At 38.9% G+C, this 21,033-nt stretch overlaps 2 protein-coding genes across 2 annotated transcripts; both read left to right on the top strand.

The window, feature by feature from the left end:
- The first annotated feature begins 2,099 nt into the window (after positions 1–2,099).
- elp1 (elongator acetyltransferase complex subunit 1) lies at positions 2,100–15,420 on the top strand. Its single transcript, XM_053324339.1, has 35 exons — positions 2,100–2,276; positions 2,524–2,676; positions 2,829–2,910; positions 3,321–3,401; positions 3,525–3,610; positions 3,710–3,900; positions 4,036–4,159; positions 4,305–4,398; positions 5,160–5,390; positions 5,487–5,657; positions 6,258–6,336; positions 6,661–6,816; positions 6,926–7,032; positions 7,379–7,482; positions 7,659–7,712; positions 7,870–7,975; positions 8,090–8,205; positions 8,443–8,516; positions 8,823–8,901; positions 9,036–9,115; positions 9,209–9,346; positions 9,967–10,052; positions 10,169–10,317; positions 10,982–11,105; positions 11,596–11,693; positions 12,072–12,273; positions 12,456–12,517; positions 12,689–12,751; positions 12,899–12,959; positions 13,058–13,171; positions 13,924–14,023; positions 14,199–14,326; positions 14,531–14,682; positions 14,997–15,084; positions 15,282–15,420. Exons 1-35 carry the CDS (start codon positions 2,127–2,129, stop codon positions 15,347–15,349), a joined length of 3,951 nt encoding a protein of 1,316 aa, XP_053180314.1. The 5' UTR covers positions 2,100–2,126; the 3' UTR covers positions 15,350–15,420.
- Positions 15,421–17,213: 1,793 nt separating this feature from the next.
- Positions 17,214–19,879, top strand: LOC128362846 (ADP-ribosylation factor-like protein 9). The gene is made up of 5 exons (XM_053323696.1): positions 17,214–17,349; positions 18,207–18,217; positions 18,374–18,554; positions 18,763–18,938; positions 19,709–19,879. The coding sequence occupies exons 1-5, from the start codon at positions 17,214–17,216 to the stop codon at positions 19,877–19,879; spliced, it is 675 nt and encodes a 224-aa protein (XP_053179671.1).
- The last annotated feature ends 1,154 nt before the right edge of the window (positions 19,880–21,033 follow it).

Raw genomic sequence — 21,033 nt, 5'->3', positions numbered from 1 at the left:
AGTCAGCGGTTTGTAAAGCTGAAGATAATATACCGATAAGACTTCCGGTCTCTATAGTACAAAATAAAACATTTTTTTTTTTTTTTAAAAAAAGCAGCCACATCCGTTTTGTTTTCAGAGTAAAAGCCGAAAAACAAACAGGCAACTTTAAAGATTACATTTAAAGATATATTTTGTAGGATTTTGTAAAATAAACTGGAAATGACTGGAAATATTATCCAAACGAAATTTCGTAGCAATGGCTCAAAATAGTGCAGTATATTAAAAATGCTGATAATCAAAAACATTTTTAAAAATACAATAATTAAACAAAATATATATACATAAACTGTGCTATATATACATATATTGCACAGTATAATTATAATTTCACAGCAGTATATACTATTTTGTGATCAAGAACTTAATCTGTTGCATCAGGTTAATGTAGTAGTACAATGTTTTCCTGTGAATCAGAAGAATGCAGTTTGGGGGTCTTGGGTAATATTGGTATATTTAGAGTTGTAATACTAATATAAAGCAACATTTTTCATATCTAAAGATCATAATAAATCTACAACCCTTTAGTTGGGGGCTCCAAGTAGATCTAGAGTAATAAAACTGCCAAATAAAAGAAAGAAAATAAGCAACTACAGCTCTTATTTCTCACTGTATTTCATATATAAGAAAATGACCGAAACCTATTAACATTTAAATTAAAAAGACAGCATTTATCTCCATGCTGCTTTATTTAAATCATTTGATGCATGTTCACTCCCGGCCTGCAGGGGGCGAGACCGCCGGTCACGTCATGTAGCTGCGTCACCGGCTGCGGGTCAGAGGTCACAGCGCCACATGCATGTTGTTGTTGATGCTGGTCACTGACAAGATTTTATAACTTCAAGCTGTTTCTCCTGGGTGAGTTTTATGTCGCAGTGTTACTGCAGTCATATCTAGATTGGTTTGCTTGATTGTTGCAGCTTAATAAAATGTCGTCCTTTATCATTTAAACGTAAGCTAATAGACATAGTTCCATTGTCGGACAGGCTAATTTCAGTCTCTCTTTAAAGCTAAACGACCAGTTTCATTAAAACTACTATAAAACTATTTACACTGTAAGAGTACTTGTAAAGCTACACAGTTATATTTCATGCAACTTGTGTCTGGCTGTCATTGGTTTTATTTTTTAATCTCTGTTTCTTGTAAAGAGCAGAGAAATATTACACTTAATGATCCAAGAAATGATCAAATGTTCTATGTAATTACAGTCATGTTGGTAAAGTTAGTTATAAGTTGTTTACTAACCTCACAGGTGGTGTTGTCATCTAAGTTTTTGATAAAAAAAAGGAAGAGTGTCAGAGAGGAGAGTGGATAATATGAAGATATTTCATTACAGTCATTTATTATGATTGGTGACTAATTTTTAAGCTCAAAACTTTAATATTAAACTTTCTTAAACAAAAAGTCAGCCCAGTTCAGGAGCTAATTGAGAACATGTGATTTATACTCCACTACAAACAGGCTACTAATTCCTATCATACTTTAAATTGTTAATAAATGCTGTACTGAATGCTTTGCAATTAGTTGTTATGTGACTTTAAAAGCAAATCTCAGATGGTATAAGTTTATAATTGAAGCTGATGAAGAAAACCACCATCACCACTGTTCTCTAAATGATCTATAAATCACTAAATACTTTGTAAAAGAGTTGTCAGAGTACTTGCAAAGCTACTCAGTTATATTTCATGCAACTTGTGTTTTTTATCTCGGTTTCTTGTATAGATTCATTTTTGATCTGTGCAATATACAACACATTGCAGAGTAACTTAGGCCTTTTACTAACTGTATGGATGTGTGTGTACAAATGTATGTGTGTTTATATGAATGTTTCACCTTAAGTGGAAAGTTATCCAAATTTCACCCAAAAAAAAAAAATCAAGTATTTGCTGTCAATTTTAAATCATCATGGACTCAGCAATTATCATTAACATTAAGCTCATTTCTCTATATTTAATCACCAGTTCATGATAAATCACCCAGATCTATCTGTTTATTGAAGTGTTTTCATTTCTTTTGTAACAGGTCTTTTGGAGTGTTTGGGACCAGACTGCACCACGGTGTTGTTTTTCCCTCAGTCTTGAGGTGAGATGAGGAACCTAAAGCTGCTGAAGAGCCTGCGGAGCTCAGAGCTGCAGGGTCCGGGCTCCCCGCAGTGTTTCTCTGTGCGGGCAGACACGAGCTCGCTGCTGGTTGCCTCTCCGTACTCCATCACAGAGTTCGACCCCCGGACTGGTCAGGTACGCTGGTTGCAACGTGACTGTTTCTCAGCCTCGAGAAGAGATGAAGCTCTCAGCACAGTGTAATAACAGTTGTCTGGTCACGTAGTGCAGGTGAAAGTTCAAAAGTATGCAGGATTTTATTTAATTTGAAATGCAAGCTTGTTTTACACCTGCTCTTTTTAGCTTTCTGATGTCAAAGTTTAAAAATTATAATATGGAGATGAAAGTCTATCACTCCTTATCGACTCTCCTTCCTGTTCTGCAGGTGGTGAGCGAGGCCTCGTTGACAGCTGAAGGGTTTCTCCCCGAGGACGGCTCTGGTTTGGTGGTCGGACTGCAGGATCTGGCAGAACTTGAGTCAGCATGTTTAGCCACAGCCAACGGTGATGTCGTCCTCTTCAACCTCAACACCTGCCAGGTGGGTAGCACAGAAAAGTCAGAGAGTATAAACACATTTTGTCAGTTCATCTCCGAGCTTTAGGGTCAATGTTGGAGTTAGTTTTAAGTTTTTAGTTTGGATAAAAGACGGAGGAAGGTCTGTACTGAATGTGTGTGGTTGTGTTTTTACAGTTGGAGTGTGTTGGCAGTGTCGACAGCGGCCTGACCTCAATGAGCTGGAGTCCTGATGAAGAACTTGTTGCTCTCACCACTGGTCAGTGTGTTATACAACTGTCAAAAGCATATTATTCATAAAAATGTTAAATCACTGTTCTTGATGAAGATTAAATTAAATGTCTCGCCTTGAGTTTATTGTTGTGAATCATCTCTAAGTTTTATTGACAGATTATCTCTGCTTCACTGCACACAACACAATCCAGTTTCATAAATTCATAGTTTCATAGACAGTTATTACCCTTAAAGGTGGGGGAGAAGCTGGTCTTCATAGTGAGCTGGATTATTATAAAGCATAGATAGTCGTTGGTAATAGATTCAAACACACTGTTGCTCTCTAAGATATAACCTCAGTGGCAGATAAATGTTGAGTTAATCCATTTTTTATTTCCAATAAAACATGTTAAACAACGTTACAAATGAATAAATCTGAATAATTTGTGCTTGCAGGTCAGGAAACAGTCATCATGATGACCAAAGACTTTGAGCCGATCACTGAGGTTGGAATCCACCAGGACGACTTTGGCGAAGGTACTGTGGCTCCAAAAGGACTCAGCCTAAGGTTCAAGGCCTATAGAGGGTCATAAGACTGTACACATGCTTGTATTATGGTTGAATGGTAATATTTGTTCATCTATATTGTGCATATTGCAGGAAAGTTCATCACGGTGGGTTGGGGGAAGAAGGAGACTCAGTTTCACGGCTCAGAGGGGAAACAGGCAGCACAGAAGAAGAGCCAGGTCAGTGTTTCATTAATTACACATCAGAGTTTGACTAAAATTGGAAAAACATCAAAACCTCTGTAAGATTTATGAAGTATTTGTCTAACGTCCCCACAGGAGGTTCAGCCAGCTGCAGTGTGGGACGACCGCAGGCCCCGGGTGACGTGGAGAGGTGACGGTCAGCTGTTTGCCGTCAGCGCCGTGTGTCCTCAGACTGGAGCCAGGAAGGTTCGGGTCTGGAACAGAGAGGGCGTTTTACAGGCCACCAGTGAGCCGGTCAATGGCCTGGAGCAGGCGCTGTGCTGGAAGTACGAGTTAACTCTAGTTTCTGCTCTTTTCTACTTGGAGAGCGTCAAAAATAAGCAAAAAGAAACACTCTGGTCTGACTGTTGAGTGTCTATAAGAAGTGTGAATCCATGTTTAACCTTGTCCTGGTGTTTCAGGCCTTCAGGCAGCCTGATAGCGAGCACTCAGCGTCATCCTAACAAACACAGCGTGGTGTTCATGGAGAAGAATGGACTGCTGCATGGAGACTTCACTCTGCCCTTCAGCAAAGACCAAGCAAAGGTACATTCACTAAATCTGACCCACTGAAAACATAACAACAATATATCTCAGTCACTTTTTTTGCTAAACTGATATAAAAATATTTTTGGCAGTGATCAATCTTGCAGTTAATGTGATCAGATTATTTGATGAATGTGTGTTTCAGGTGAAGGAGCTGCTGTGGAACAGTGACTCCACTGTGTTAGCGGTTTGGTTGGAGGACATGACCGCTGGAGAAGACGGACAGGCCAACACTTACAGTAAGTTCAGATAAAGATAAACTGCAGTGTGTAGTAGCATTTATTGCCGTCTACTACAGCATCTTTTAATAAAATATTATGATTTGGAGCCACTTCAAAAGTAAAATAAGTAAGAAGAGTTGTACAGTTCACATGAGGTTTTAACTTAATTATGCTTACATCAATTATGATCTAATTCAGATTAAGGTAACCAAAGAAAAGTGCTCACGTGATGATAAATTCATAAAATCCAAAATATTTGTCTTATAGCGTTATGTCAGACTTTTGCATTTAATGTAAACAAAATGATTCACAGATACACAATTCAGGTAATGGAAAGTATTAAAGTTCCAGAAACATGTTTATGAGCAATAATATATATAATATAATGTATGCAATAGATTAGTGCTGGGCGGTATACCGGTTCACACCGAATACCGGTGTATATTTTCGTTATGATATGAAACCCGGGAAAAACGGTAATGTTGGTAGCTACAATATTCACTCATCATGACAGTAAAATAGTCCATCCTAAGTCAATCTGCTTCAGTAGAGTAGTAGTTCCTCTCTCAACTAGTAGAAGATGTTGTGAACAGCTGATTATGCATGAAAAAAATACCGTCATATACCGTGAAACCGCTTTTATTTTGAAAAATACCGCGATATACATTTTTGATCATACCGCCCAGCACTACAATAAATAACTAAAATGTTTATGTAAGTCAGATGTGTGTTCCTGTTTTGTCAGTACGTGTTAAACTTGCCTCTCTCTCTCTCTGCAGTCCAGCTGTGGACGGTGGGAAACTACCACTGGTATCTGAAGCAGAGTCTGGAGTTTGGCAGAGACCCTCAGAAGGCTCCGGTCTGTGTGTGCTGGGATCCTGAGCGCCCCCTACGGCTCCACGTGGTGACCCACAGCTGGACCAGCATCACCTACGACTGGTGCTGGACGACGGAGAGGAGCCTCGGGCTGGACGCTGCCGACAAGGCCAACGTGGCTGTGATTGACGGAGGTGAGGGCCAATGAGACGAGAGGAAGAAACACCTAAAGGACGATTCCAGCATGCTTGACTTGACTTTGTTAATTTTTTTATCCTAACTCTCCTCAGATAAAGTCCTGGTGACGACCTTCAGGCAGTGTGTGGTTCCTCCTCCCATGTGTTCGTTCGAGCTCCAGCTGACGTCACCGGTCAACCAGGTGACCTTCCTCTGCAAACCTCAGGGAACCAATCAGCTGTCAGCATTCACAGCTGATGGAAACATCTCAATCTACGGCCAAGGTGGGTTTATACTTCGCTTTCCATAATGATGCAATTATTGAAGTGACTGCAAATTAAAATGATATTAATTGAATTATGTGATTTAAACTCTGTGTGTTGAGCTCAGACTCAACTTTTTTTGTTTAGTTTAGCTCATTCGGCCATGATAAGCAACTTAGCAATGAGACTTTATTAAATGGGTTTTGGCCAGTTTTGGTTTAAAATATAGCTTTTGTTGTAACGCAAAGTGTGCCTATTTTTTCTCAATCTACAGCCAAGGTGGGTTTATACTTTGCTTTCCACATTGATGTGATCTTTAGAGTGAATGCAAATAAAAATAGATTAGATTAGTTGAATTATGTCATTTAAACTCTGTGTGTTGAGCTCAAACCCAACTTTTTAGTTTAGTTAAGCTTTAGTTTAGACTTTATTAAGAGGGTTTTGGCCAGATTGAGTTTAATGTTTGGCTTTTATTCTATACATTTTGTCTTTCTTTTCATCATGACAACTTTTTTGTTTGTTTTTTAAACCGACAAACGCCAAAGTGTGACTGTTTCTATTCCATATACATATTTTCCTGACCTCTTTATTTTACCCATAAACCTTTCTGTGTGTGTTTAGATTCAGGAGAACAGACTGACAAAACAGCAGATGGATTCAGGAATATGTTTAGGCCTCTAGTCCTCCAGAAAACCCTCAGGTAAGACATCGACCTGCAGTGCTGCTGTTTCCTGTTGATGCACACATGCTTTTGAATTCTTTTTTTTTGAATGTTTTGAATTCTGCAAGTTTACAGCTGATTCATTCTGTGAAATTCAGCCAATTAATCAGTGTCATGGCAGCTTTAATAAATACAATTTGCATACATTTAAAAAAGTGCTGATTGTCAACTAATTGGTGTTTCATGAAGTTAGACTGGCTGGCATTCAGCTTTTGAGTAATGATGCTAGAAGTCATTTTTAGTTGTTTACTTTGCTCCCTTGAGGATTTTGTTTCTTTGCTATTAACTTTCATCCTCCTGCAGAGTTTCGGTTCTTCAGGAGGAACCTCTGGCTTTGCGGCAGCTGCTGTGGCTGGACGATGAGCTGTTTGTGGGTGTGAGCTCCGGTCCACTGCCGACCTCCTCCACCCTGCTGCTACTCCGTCCTGCTGAGGATGCCACTGACACGCTCTCTGTCAGGTTAGCAGCATACGTCATAATTTAACTAAATTGCATCGAATTTGTTTGGTTGAATCATTCAGCAGCCATGTTTGAAATCAGGACTCAGCTGTTTGTGTTCATGCTTCAGGTCTGAGGTAGAAGTGGACGGTGTTGTGGTCAGTATGGTTCACAGCTCTCAGACCGGCACTGTGGCACTGCAGCTGGAGGACGGACAGATAAAGAAACTGCTTTATGGTCAGTTATCAACACTCTGCTGCTGAATGATGTGTTCTCTTTAATGTTAACAATTAAAATGATTTTCTAATGTATTCATTCATACATTTAACTCCTAAATATGTGTTTTTTTATGTATTGTTACTTTTTTAATAAAGTGTTTGATGCAAATAGAGACACAGATTAAAACTTCTTAACACAGTTTAATAGATTTTGCAGTCAAAGTATGAGCTTTGGTATTAAATGGCTTCTTCCACCATTATTTTGCACTTTTATTTATGTTGATCTATGCTTTTATAGCTGAGGAGAAAGTCACTATATATGCAAATAAAATACATCAGTTTACCTTTTTGTTTTTTCTGTGTAGATGGTCCTAAGCCGTCAGTGAAGGACTGGCGTGACTTCAGCGGATGCACCATCAACTTTCCTGTTCCATGTGTTCAGACGGCCCTCTGCAGCATCAGTGGAGAGGTAGAAACACATCACCTGCATATTTATTTATTAAATAATAAATTCAGGAAGTACATATTAAAGCATTCTCCTCGAAAGACACCTGGTGAGAATGAAACCAGGGGATTACTAATTATAAGTGAATCATTGTGTTCAGGCTTGAATGTGTCTTTTTACTCTTGGGTTTATGTTTGCAGGAGTGTCTGCTCGGCCTGACGGACAGATCCCACCTCTATGCTGGAGACACAGAGGTATGCTGTCAACTGAAAAGCAGCAGTCTGCTTTTGTAACACGTTTGATGTCATTTGGTATAAAAACATGATTTTATTGTCTGATTTTGGACACATAGCAGATGTTCCTCCTTACAGTGTGCCAATTTGTTTATATCTGCCTCTCTCTCTCTCTCAGCTCGCCTCCAATGTTTCCTCCTTCGCTGTTTGCAACGACTTCCTCATCATCACCACACACTCACACACCTGCCGCTGCCTCCAACTGAGCACGCTCAGTGTTAAAGGTATGGACACACACACACACACACACACACATGCACACGTACATTAAAAATCCCAGAGTGAGAGGATAGTGTTGCAGCTGTACAGTTGAGTTTTATGACCTTTGACCCCCACAGCGCTACAGGCAGCTTTGGCCTCAGATGGAGGTGAGAATGACGAGACGCTGCGGCGGGTGGAGAGAGGATCCAGGATCGTCACCGTGGTGCCGCAAGACACCAGAGTGGTTCTGCAGGTCAGTTTAACACACTTCCAATATAACTACCACAGCAGTGCAGCTTGTGTGTGTGAGTGTGTGTGTGTGTGTGTGTGTGTGTGTGTGTGTGTGTGTGTGTGTGTGTGTGTGTGTGTGTGTGTGTGTGTGTGTGTGTGTGTGTGTGTGTGTGTGTGTGTGTGTGTGTGTGTGTGTGTGTGTTAAAATAGCAAATTAAGAAACTAATTTCATGATGTATTTTGGTATGTTTATGTCCAGATGCCGCGTGGGAATTTGGAGACAGTGAATCATCGAGCGCTGGTGCTGGCTCAGCTCAGGAAATGGTTGGACTGGTGGGTTTGATTTTTATATGTGATATGTTGAGAATCACTTTTGAATGTAGTCAAAACATTAGTGACAAACAGTCCTATCAAGCCAACAATTACCTTAACTACACCAAACTCATGTGTTAGTTCATACTTTTTCAATTTTGTTAAAAACTACTGAAGTCTAATAATTATAACTTTATGTTAATTTCACCTTTTTTAGCTGAATATATGGAGAAAGGAAGCTAAGACTGTGTGGTGAAAAAGTGGTGAAAAAGCACCGTACTCTGGAGTAAATTAAACTTGTTGTTTGTTTGTTTGTTATTTTTACAGTTTAAGATTCAAAGAAGCTTTTGATTGCATGAGGAAGCTGAGGATCAACCTGAACCTTATTTATGATCACAACCCAAAGGTACCAACAACACAAGCATCTTATTTTCCTGTCATAATTTTGCAGACTGGATTGCTCTCAAGCTGCTGTCTGTTTCCGACCTTCACCAGTGCATAAATAAAAATGTGTTATTTGGAATCTGTCTCCTCCTGCAGGTTTTCCTTGAGACCATCGTCACCTTCATCACACAACTCAACTCCATCAACCACATCAACCTCTTCCTCACCGAGCTCAAGTAAGAGTCGCTGGAGTTGATTATCACACAATAAAACCAAAAACTGGTATTTAACTTGGTCTCACTAAGTCTATGAATGTTTTTGGTACCCAGAGAGGAGAACACCACCAGTACTATGTACCCTCCTCCTGAGGGCAGCCCGGTCCAGCCCCAGCCTGCATCTGGGATGAAGAAGGTGGACGTAGTGTGTGATGCTTTACGGAGCGCCATGGAATCAATGGATCCAAACAAGTCAGTAAAGCTTCGTTTTGTTTCTAGCACAACTGGGTCTAGCTCCAAGCTACATAACTGACATGTTGACTTCCTATGAGCCGGCCCGCAGCCTTAGATCCTCGGGTGGGGCCTTTCTGGTTGTTCCAAAGTCAAGGCTTTTGCCATCAGGGCCCCTCAGCTTTGGAACAACCTGCCCGAGGAAATAAGACTCGCACGTTCAGTATCTTCTTTTAAATCACTACTCAAAACTCACTTCTACAGACTAGCTTTTATGTGATGTCATCTGCTTGTCTGTTCATTTTGCTTATTGCTACTGTATTTTATTTAATCTTATTTTTACTTTGTCTTATTTATTTTATATATTTTTACATTCTCATTATCTCCCACTGTATTCCATTGTCCTCTACTCTCATCCTGCCAATGCCAGTCTTGTTACCTCTCTCTATGTTGTATGTCTTGTTTTTTATTGTAATGTTTTTGCTTGCCTTGTCTGTCAAAGCACTTTGTGAGCTTTGTTTTTGAAAGGTGCTATATAAATAAAGTATTATTATTATCTTATATAGTTAATAAAAACAGATGCCACATAGACAAAACTAATAGATTAACATAACAGCATCACCATATTTTTGTCTGTCCAGGTTCTGTTTGTCTATTCTGACCACTCATGTGAAGAAGACGGTTCCTGAACTAGAGATCGCTCTGCAGAAAGTCCACGAGCTTCGAGGTGAGCTCATCTTAAATACACTGAATCTTAACCCACCCATTCACTCCGCTATGCAAACACACTCAGAGTAGCAGATACTGTGAGTAGAAGTAAACTGTGTGTTTCTGTTTATCCAGTGAATCCTCGTGAAGCTCCAGGTGCTGTGAGTGCTGAGGAGGCGTTGAAGTACCTCCTGTTTCTTGTTAATGTCAACGACCTGTACGAACACTCGCTGGGAACGTACGACTTCGACCTCGTGCTCATGGTGGCCGAGAAATCCCAAAAGGTACGAGACGATCAAAGAGGAGGAAACATCTGATATTGATTTTTTACTTCACTTCACACAACATTGTTACAAAGTGGTTTAAAGCAAAAATAAGTATAAGTACCAATATAAGAAATACTGTAAATCAGGCATTATGAGTTATACTAATGACGCCATTACTTAACCCAGTTCATGTGTTAAAATGGACTCATTTTGACATTTCTCTTCATTTCCCATCTATAATCTTTATGGTCTCTATATCCTGCTAAAAACTTTGGAAAACATTTTGTCCTCATTAATATATTAAGATTTATGCACAAAAGCAACACAGATGAAGCAAATGAAGCAAAATGATACAAAAGGCATTTAAGCAATTAATTAATTAAATAATCAGCTCTGGACTGGCGAAAAGAAATACGTTTTTGTCTTATTGGGAAGTTTTGCTCTGTGGAGTGTTTGTGGGAAACACAAATGAGCCAATAAAGTGAGATTGTATTAAATTAAACCACTAACTCCTAATTTATTCAAATTAAAAGCAAATTATACTTTTCAGAAACATTCCAGGGAGCCAAGTATTCAAAAACAGGAACATATTCATTTAATTACTCCTAACTGTGTATTTGATGGTTAAGCTGTGATTTGTGGATTAATTATGTCGGTTAATAATAATCTACGTTCTTTGCAGGACCCCAAAGAGTATCTTCCCTTTTTAAATATGCTGAAGAGCCTGGAGCCGAACTACCAGCGCTACACCATCGACAAACACCTGAAACGCTACAGGAAGGCTCTGCTCCACCTCAGCAAGTGTGGTCAGTCTAAATGTTTCTGTCAGCTCGACACTCTCTCTGCTGCTGTTTGAGTTCATCTGGAAGTCACCAGCTGGCTTAAAGATCTCCCAGTTGCAGGACTCAACTCTAATTATCTTTCCAAATGTATCTCATACAGCTTTGTGTCAAAAAAAAATCTGACCTTTGTCCTCCAGATGGTACAAATATTGAGGAATGTACCTTTAAGATTATCTGAATTTCAACCGAAACCACTTGAAAGTTGTTATACTGTGTAAAGAAAATAATATCATAGCAAACTTGATAGCATCAGCACAGTACTCACAATCATAAGCAAATAAAAACTGGACTCAGATGTTTACTTTAACCTTTACTTTCAGTGTAAACACTCATAATGACACCATTAGCCTATAAAAGCTGTAAAAAAGTGATGGAATAATAAGTAGTAAATGAGGTTGTAGTGCTTTTCAGAGTCTGGACACACTGAATCTGATCTCTTGTGTTTTATATGCAGGACAGGAGCATTTCCCCGAGGCTTTACAGCTGGTGAAGGAGCAGAAACTCTACAATGAAGCTCTGAGACTGTACGCGGCAGACAAAGCTCAATACAAGGTAGAGACATAAACACAGCTGTGCCCACTCGACCTGAAGGTACTTCTGGGAAATCACTTATTATTATGGAGCGCAACCCCCTGATTCAATCACCTGAGCTCACACACATACTGTACTGAGCAAAAGTGTTAGGCCATCATTAGATTTGTGTTTTCGCAATGCTATAATGATCATATTTAATTATTTCTTAGTCTCTTAATTAGAATACAACCAGATAATACAGGAAGTGTGTATTCAGTGTTAAAAGATGGATAGATAGATAGATAGATGGATAGATAGATGGATGGATGGATGGATGGATGGATGGATGGATGGATGGATAATAAATACACACTAAACCTGACTTTCACCTCCCACACTTCACCCTTTGCCCTCTAGGCTCTGAGCTGCGCCTACGCCGAGCACCTGATGGAACAGCAACAGGCGGAGCAGGCCGGCCTGTTGCTATGGCGATGCGGCGAGCCAGCCAGCGCCCTGCAAGCGTTCGCCAGCAGCTCCAGTTGGAGAAACGCCATCTGCGTCGCTCAGCAGTTGCCGCTGCCGCCAGACCAGTTAGCTCTGCTGGCCCGTGACCTGGCAGGTAACCATGACAACAGGTAGCCAGACAGACACAAACACAGGTCAGACAGAGAGATAGCGGTGAGCTGGGTACACATGAAATAACTCATAGTCACATGCTGATTATTTTTTGTTTTTAACATTAATAAAGGAATATCTTATCTTATGTTATCTTATGATTTGTTGTTTCTCTCTCTGTTGTAGAGAAGCTAATTGAACAGCGGCGTTACTCGGAAGCTGCTCTGCTGTTGGATCAGTACGCCAAAGTAAGCTTTCACTGTTTGTCACCTCAACAAAACTAGAAAACTTCATTTGTGATACAATCTGCTACAAATCATCCACAAACAGACCTTTATTGAATTTATTGACTCACATATTTGCTTGTAAAATAAAACAAATATCACAGCTGAAGGTTTAAATGTTTCTATCTCCTTTAGGACTGTGAGGAGGCCATCTTGGCTCTGATCAATGGTGCAGTCTGGGAGGAGGCGCTTCGATTGGTCAGTATATGACATTAAATATCCTTTTCTTCTTTTCTCTTTTATTTTAGTTTGATGCTGTTACCAAATTTTAAATTTTGTTAAACATCTTTTTCTATGTTCTTCTATACGACGGCTTATGTGTGACATTTTCTTCGTCTGCTTCAGATTTACATGCACAACAGACAAGACATCACTGAAACCAACCTGAAACCTGCTCTGTTGGACAGTAAGAATACCTTCAGAAACATGACTGTAGCTTCTCACACACAAACAGAAACCTTTGGACTGTATGATTTAAGGTCTCGTGATGTTGTCTTTTGTCAGCCTTCAGCGCACAGACCGTCTTCCTGGAGACTCAGGTCGCGGCGTTCACCCGGCACAAGACCCGGCTGGCTGTGGTCCGAGAGCAGAAGGAGAAGGCCAGACTGAACATGCTCGGTGAGAATGAGTCCAAACTAACAGGATATAAAGTATCTGATGTCAACTCTGTCTCTGTCTGTTGTACTTATTCACCTAAATTGTCAGTTTTATTCATCACACCCACAAGCAATATGGGACATTTAGTGTGGGATACTCGATTAAGCCTGAAGTTTGAAGTTTGAAGTTTTTATTTTGCACAATAATAAGGCAAAAGAAAAAGATAAAGAAATAACAAAAGAAAGGTGCAAGGTAGCGGCAAGAAACCCAAAAGGGCTTATACAGGGCCTCTACCTATCTATGAAAGCATGTACTAAAAGTGTAAAAAAGAAGTATTTTAAACCAAGATTAAAAAGTCTAAAATAAAAAAAATCATCATGTCACAATTTTTAAAACAAACTATACTTTAAGATTTGTATACTGTGTAAATGCAAATATGCAAAGGAGCAGAGAAATGCAAAGGATTCATAGAGTAAAATGTGACAGACAAGAAGAAAGAAGGTATTTCTTTGTCTCTCTGTGTGGCTAAAGAGGCATTTATCAGACAATTAGTAGTTTTTATTATCTCTAGTATTTAGTTTTAGTATCAAAGCTTATTACCCCAAAATATGACCTATTACAGTGCCTCCATTTACAGCTGGAATTTTGTAATGAGGGACCAGTGTTAACAGCTTTATCTTGTCTAAAAGAGTATAAAGAACATGTTTATATTCATTGATTAACATCACAGTGAAAACCTGCATTAACAGTAGTAACTGTGTCTTTTCCATCAGATGAGGACGGTCCAGACTGTCCTGAGGCTGAGCTTTACTCTGAAGCCAGCAGCGTGATGACCGGCTCCAAATACTCCCACAGTAACTCCCGCATCTCCTCGTAAGACAAACACACTCACAACACACAACACGTACACGGATATCTTGTTGTCATTTTATTTATTCTATTTATTCTAACTGGCCAATCAGTCTCTATCCTATGATGCAAATAACAAAATTTAGCCTGATTGTTTTTAGTTTTGGTTTCTGGTTTAATGTGCACGCTCCGTCTGCAGGAGATCATCAAAGAACCGGCGGAAGGCCGAGCGGAAGAAGCTGAGTCTGAAGGAAGGAAGTCCGATGGAGGACAGAGCGCTGATGTACGCTCTGAGTGAGATCATCACCACTGTGGACAAGATGAGAGGTACATACACAAACACTTTAAAGTCTTTAATGTATACCATGGAGACAGCAGTAAAAATATATGAAGCAGCTGGGGATGATGGGAAATGTAGTCTTATTTTGGCATTTACAATCTGAACCATATTTAACTAATTTTCTGAGAATTTTTCTGTTTTCTCACAGCGACAATGCCTCACTCTTTTTTTTCTCTCCCTCTCTCCTGCAGAGGAAGTGCACAACCTGCTCAAAGCGCTCGTGCTCTTCCAGTTTGACAGACAGGCGGAGAAGCTTCAGCTGGTGTATGAGGAGGCGCTGCAGATGATGGAGGCAGCCGTGCCTGAGGTGTGGCCAGAAGGCCTGCTAAACAACCAAACCCCGGTAACCATGATATCTATATATTTATTATATGTACTAACTGAGATCTGCTGTTTCTCACTTTACTCTTAATCTAATTCATTTTAAATGCAAAACAAGCAATGAGAAGTCAATAGAGACATTTGCAGACATTAAACTTTTTTCAATGGACCTTTGTATGTGAAGTAAAGAGAAATAATATCCTGCACATGAACAAGAAAGTAATAAAAACATGAAATAATCAAATTAAATTAGACATTAAAAGTAGATGAGAATGCATTATTGTATTTGTGTGTGTTTGTTTTATTCTAATTTTTCACCTTGTTCCCACTCTTCAGCTCACAGGGCCAAATTCAACCGCAAACAGCATCATGGCTTCTTTCCAGCAGCAGCAGCAGCAGCAGAAACCTGTAACTTCACAACAAGGTTAGCAGACTGTGTTCCATTAAAATATGTTGTTGTTTTTTTAATGCATATCTGATCTGTGCCTCATGTGAGAGGTGAGGAAACAGATATTACACTTGCAAAGTCAATAGGGATGCATGTAAATTATTTTTTCAGGCTCTACAGATGAGATGAGGAAATGTTTCTGTTTTTAATATTGTCTCTTGTTTTCCTCATAGATGCTGAAATCCCACCGCCACCAAAGATGAGAAACGGTGTGAAGTGGAAGCTCATTGTTCTTAAGTAAAATGAGTTTTGTTTTTAATGTTCTTTTTACTGTAAAGTGGTAATTATGTATGAATAAAGATCCAGTTAGACGTCCTCTCTGGCCATCTTTTTTTTTTTTTTTTACTTCTCTGCAGTTGCAACAGAACAACATGATGTTACATTAAGACATTTCCAGCAGCTACAGTAGGAATTGAAAAAATCTCTTTGAGTGATGCCTCTTCCCTAAAGCTGCCATGTAGCAACAATTTCAAAATCATTTACATGAAATATCCACAATTACAGGAGCTGGAAGTGGTAGGATGCAATAAAAAAGACAAAGTGAGGAATAATTGTGAGTATGTAAGACTATATAGAAAATATGATAATTGGTAGGCTGTTGCAGAAACACCAACACTGCATAGAAATGCTACTATAAGTGGAATATTTTAATTACTCCACCCACTTACTGTTCAATTCCTGATACAATGGAAACTAATTAATTAGTATTTTCATTGTTTTTTCAGTTATTTTTTGTTACTACCACCTTTTGAAGCTACTTCTTAAATGATAAATGCCAATTTTGTGTTGTGAATGATGAATTGAAGACAAGAAAAATGATGAAACGTGTCTCTGCGGTCATCATATCACAACTTCTTTTAATCAAATCAGCTTTAATTTAATCAAATCCTTCAATTAATTTTCGTTATTTCCACCTCTCATGGATGTGGAGCCTGTTCTTCTCCAGTGCACAAACAGTGAAGTAGGAGACATCTTGTATGCAGCAGTTAAACTTTTGAGATGAAATATATTTGCTTATTGACAGATCCTGGGATTTTTTAATGAGGAGGAGAGAGATATGTAATTTTAAGCATTTTAAGATAATTGAACTTTTTGTTTGGTGGAAAATCTATTAGGCACAAATGATTAGTCAGAGTAGAGTATTTTACATATTGTACATCTTAACCCTTACTTACTATAGTTGGGTCAAATTTGACCTGTTTTGACATTTAACAGATGTAAAAACACCCCAAATGTCTTTTACTCTGAAATGTGACGGCTTTTCATAAAGTGGCCCCAAAATGCATAAAAATAAAATGTTTTAATGAGGTTTAAAACTATTACCTATGATGATTTATTTTTATGATGTAGCAGTAATAATAAACCCCACAATTCCATTGCAATTTTCAACAGTTTCAACAAAATATACATTTAAATTATTATTGCTATGTTATATTTTCATGTCTTAGGTAAAATGGACATGATATTGTGTGATAGTTTTAATCACACATTTATTGATCAGTCAGATTGGTTATTGATGCTTTCTAAACAGATCTGTGGTTCAAAAATGTGGTGTAGACAAAATTATGAGGTATGTGAAGGTTAAAACCAGGGACGATTCTAGGATCAGACCTTTAGGGTTGGCTCAGCTCCTAATGAGAATTTAACATACAATGCTCTGCAAGTGTTCAAACCCCTCTGCTAAATTACAACAAGAACAATTAATATAGTAGAGTGTTCTACTGTAGTGTATAATAATAATAATGGTCCAGAATAAACAATCACATATTTCTACAGAGGATATTTAATGAACCCTGAGGAAAATATTATATATTAATGACTGAACTATCTAAAGTACATTAAAGCTGTTCAAATAAAACTATTTGAACCTGTAGCATAAGTGTTTGTCCCATCTCTAATATACAGGCTCACAAAATAATTAAAGTTGTGTCAAATAATACAAACAATAATAATTTATTTATTTTTGGAGGTGCTGAGATCAAATTCAAGTTTGTTGAAAATTGTGTTTTTATTTGATTGGAGTGGTTTCCTTAGGAGCAGGAGGAGGTGCACACAGGACTTACTTACACCTCCTCCTCCCTAAAACTCTTAATTTAGGAGTCAACATGTCTGAATGGATCAGAGCCACTCTCCGCACTGTGTTAGAGGGTCTTATGAGTGGACTCTCCTATCTTGTCTGGGACCTCCTCCTTTACTCCTTTCAGATGAATAAACGTCAGGACCTGCAGCTACAAGAGGAGGGTGAGAGCGATGAAAAGGAGGGAGAGAGTGATGAAGAGGAGAGAGAGAGTGATGAAGAGGAGGGAGAGAGTGATATAGAGGAGGGAGGAGATGTCCAAGCTGGGGACGGAGGACCTTTCATGGCCGATGGAGCTCAAAACGCGCCAATGGTAAAAACATAAATTAATTAATTAAGATCATTAATAGACGTAATTAGACATTTTTAATGTTTTTCCCATCGCAGCTGAAACTTGCGCTGTTGGTAACCGTAGCAACAGTACTGACGCTGCTGGTAACCATAGCAACAGTAGTGACGTTCCACGCTCATTAACGAAGCAAACTTGGATATAACAGCTGGATGAGAAGTTTAGCTTTATTGTGAAAGGTTGACCGTGGAAGCTCATTTCCGCCAATTTGATGGCAAAAAAATATATATAGGTAAGTCTTTATAATAAGAAACTTTCTTTTTTTAAAATGACTTAGTAACTATCTAAAAATAATGATTTAGTAACTCAAAATATTGACTTATCTTTTGCCTTAGTATTTCATTATATTGAGATACTAAGTAATTATTTTGACTTACAGGATCACCTCCTCACCTTCACTCTTAGCTTTCAGTCATATCACATGATCTTTATCACACAGATTTTTCCTTTTTTGGGGGGCAGTATAAAACTTTGAAATGCTCTGATAACCCCAGTTTTGAGCTCTACAAGTTAACTCGTTTTTTTGTCTTGTTCATTTATTGAAGTCAAGTCACATTTAAAGTTGCTCTCCACACAAGAACATGTTCTTCTTCCTTCAGCTGGATATTTGAGTAAATGATGTATGTGCAGAGTTTTCATTGCAAACTTACACAGCTCTCTTCTGTATGCCAGTCCTCTGCAGTGTAGGAAGAATAAAGCTGTTTAAATTCAGGTTAAATGCAGCACTTTAAATAGCTACAATCATTAAAATAAACCATGAAGAGATGGGTCATCCAATAGCTGATATATCTAGTTAGTAGTCCATATCTGATGTGTATGTTTATGGTGTCTGTGTGCAGCAGATCAGGCCCGTGGCGTCAGGCAGAGCACGAGTAGTAGTTCTAGGTATGGATGGAGCCGGAAAGACCAGCCTGCTACGTGGTTTGGCCTCCGGTTGTCTGGAGCGAGACACTGAGCCAAAAGAGGCCTTTCGTACCTTCGCCATCGACAAAGACGACCTGCACATGGAGTTCCTGGAGAGTAAGTCTGAACTCAAAGTGTCACCATGAGAGTTGGGTACATTTAAAGCACAGAGTTCAAGTGTTTGAAGGCTAGACTCAAACACTAACAACTGATACTGAACACACAGTTTTACATCCTGCTGTCATTTGTGTGATTTTTGTTGGATTCAACTTTTTAGCACCAAAATCTTCAGATCCAGTTTGTCTGTTTTCTGTCTGTCTGTCAGTTGGAGGTAAAGAGGCGCTGCAGTCCTGCGGGCAGAGTTACATGTCCACGGCTGAGCTGCTGATGTTCGTGGTCGACTCCTCCAACTCGCAGCTCTTCCCTGTCACTAAAAAACATCTGCATGAGCTGCTGGCCTCAAACCCCGGTCTGCCTTTAATGATTCTGGCCAACAAACAGGTGAGCAGAAAAAAACACTCAAGACTGTCCTCAACAAAAACTGGCAGGCTTCTTGTGCACAGACTGTATCCAGAAACGTTTAATTTAGCCTCCAAAATCAGCACCTCACAACTTGGAGAGCACCAAAAATCAGTTACTTTGATTGAGAAGGACTTCTCTCATATTTCTACACACGTTGAATATGATCTAATGTTAAGGTTCTAGCTAAAGGGTTTTGAACATTACATTAGATTCAACATTGTAGTAATTCAGCTTTTTAATTGAGCAAAAGATTATCATCACTTTGGGTTTCAGGGTGTGCGAACAATTCAAATAAAGAAAAAATGGTGGGCAGTGCTAGAGGTTGGCTTCTGGGGCTGCAGCCCTAAATGTTTTCTCAAAAGCCCTGAAGATATATATATTTAAATCTGATTAGTGTAGTTAAATCATTTTTTATTTAATTCCTTCATGTTATTTGTCTGTGTGCATTCTCTTTGGAAAATTGTTAATAAGGACTGAAAAACAGTTTTCAGTAGAGATACAATACAGTAAAATTAAATTGTGCACATGTGAACCATCAAAAAAAAATGGCCGCCCCTACTTTGTAGACCAAGTTTTGAGGGTTGACAGAAATAAAAGATCTCTTTACATTATCTAAAAACACACAGAAGGTTTACATAGACACTTTAATTGAAGTCTGTAACCTCATATTTTATACTTTGACACATTTGGGGAATGGTAGAGACCTTTCTTCATTCAGACGTCTCCTCCTGTTTGGTTCGTGTTTCCAGGATCTTCCAGGAGCTTGCAGCCTCATGTATCTCTATGACGCTCTGTCCCTGTCTGAGATCAGAGGACGCAAGTGGTTCCTCTTCCACACTTTCGTGAAGGAAACGGAGATCAGCTCAGAAGTTCAGAAAGCTCGAGAGCTGTTGATCCAGATGGTTGGTGATCACAAATAAAACCCACTGACCTGCATTCATGTTGTGTTGTTTGTTTATTTGTTGATTTTATTATGATACCTGCATCTTTTCCCACTTTAGTGTTGGGTATAGTTGGGATATAAAACAACTCAAATCTGGGTGGCAAAGTATAAAACCTCATATGTGATGTGTTTTCTTTAGAGCTGTCAGCATTAACGCGTTAATCGCAATTAGATTAATGCAATCCATTACGCGTTATTTTTTTTAAATCGCATTTTAATGTTGCAAGCCTTTTTGTCCCTTCTACTCACCCGTAGACGGCTCCTCTAGCTTCAGCGCTATGCTCTGAAGTGGCCTCCTGCAGTAAACCTACCGCGCTGATGGAAAGTAAGAGAGCTACTGGACTTTTGAACGGCTTGTTTAACTTTAAAACACTTCCAGACGGTTCAGTTGACAAGTCAAAAGTAAAATGCAACCTGTGTCAAACGGAGTTTAACTACCACCGGAGTACGTGGAGTTTGAGTTAGCACCTCCACGCTAAACACCCAGGTGCAGCCAAGCGAGCCTCAGCTCCACCAAAGGACCATTTTGGAGTGTGGGAGTCGCAGCAGAGCCGTGATTGATTCCCAGTTAAGACACTCTGGTAAGAAATGCTTTACATTATGGGCTTAAAACTGCCTTGAAATGTAAAATAACAGGATTTTAAACATGCAATTCAAAAAGCGATTAATCGTGATTAACTATGGAAATTCTGTGATTAATATCGATATATCCTCACAACAAAATATCAGACTATAATAAAATCTTTTTTTCCAGATCCAACCATTTTTTATGTTAAAATCTTGACCAAAGACTTTCTCTAAGGAGGCAACTGTTTTAAAAAGAGTAAATATTTCACTGTGCAAGTAGAAAAGCTTTAAAATGAATGAATGAAGATGAATTAGTGTACTTGAGGAACCCTGGAAGGAAATCAGGTGTTTTTGGGAAGACTAGGAGACGATACAGTAGATTCACTCAGGTCATCTGTACCTGCTGTGGTAATGTTTACACAGCAAACATTACCACTAAATAATACTTTGGAATTGTTGTTTTTGACCTTACTGAAGCATTACCACTTTTATAATACATGTTCATTCCAGTATGTGTTTTGACTTTATGTTTGAAAAGGGAGTGATATTTATCTTTCTTCTCTT

Source organism: Scomber japonicus, chromosome 8 (genome assembly GCF_027409825.1).
Source record: "Scomber japonicus isolate fScoJap1 chromosome 8, fScoJap1.pri, whole genome shotgun sequence".
Taxonomy (NCBI): domain Eukaryota; kingdom Metazoa; phylum Chordata; class Actinopteri; order Scombriformes; family Scombridae; genus Scomber; species Scomber japonicus.
This window is presented reverse-complemented; position numbering and strand designations above follow the sequence as displayed.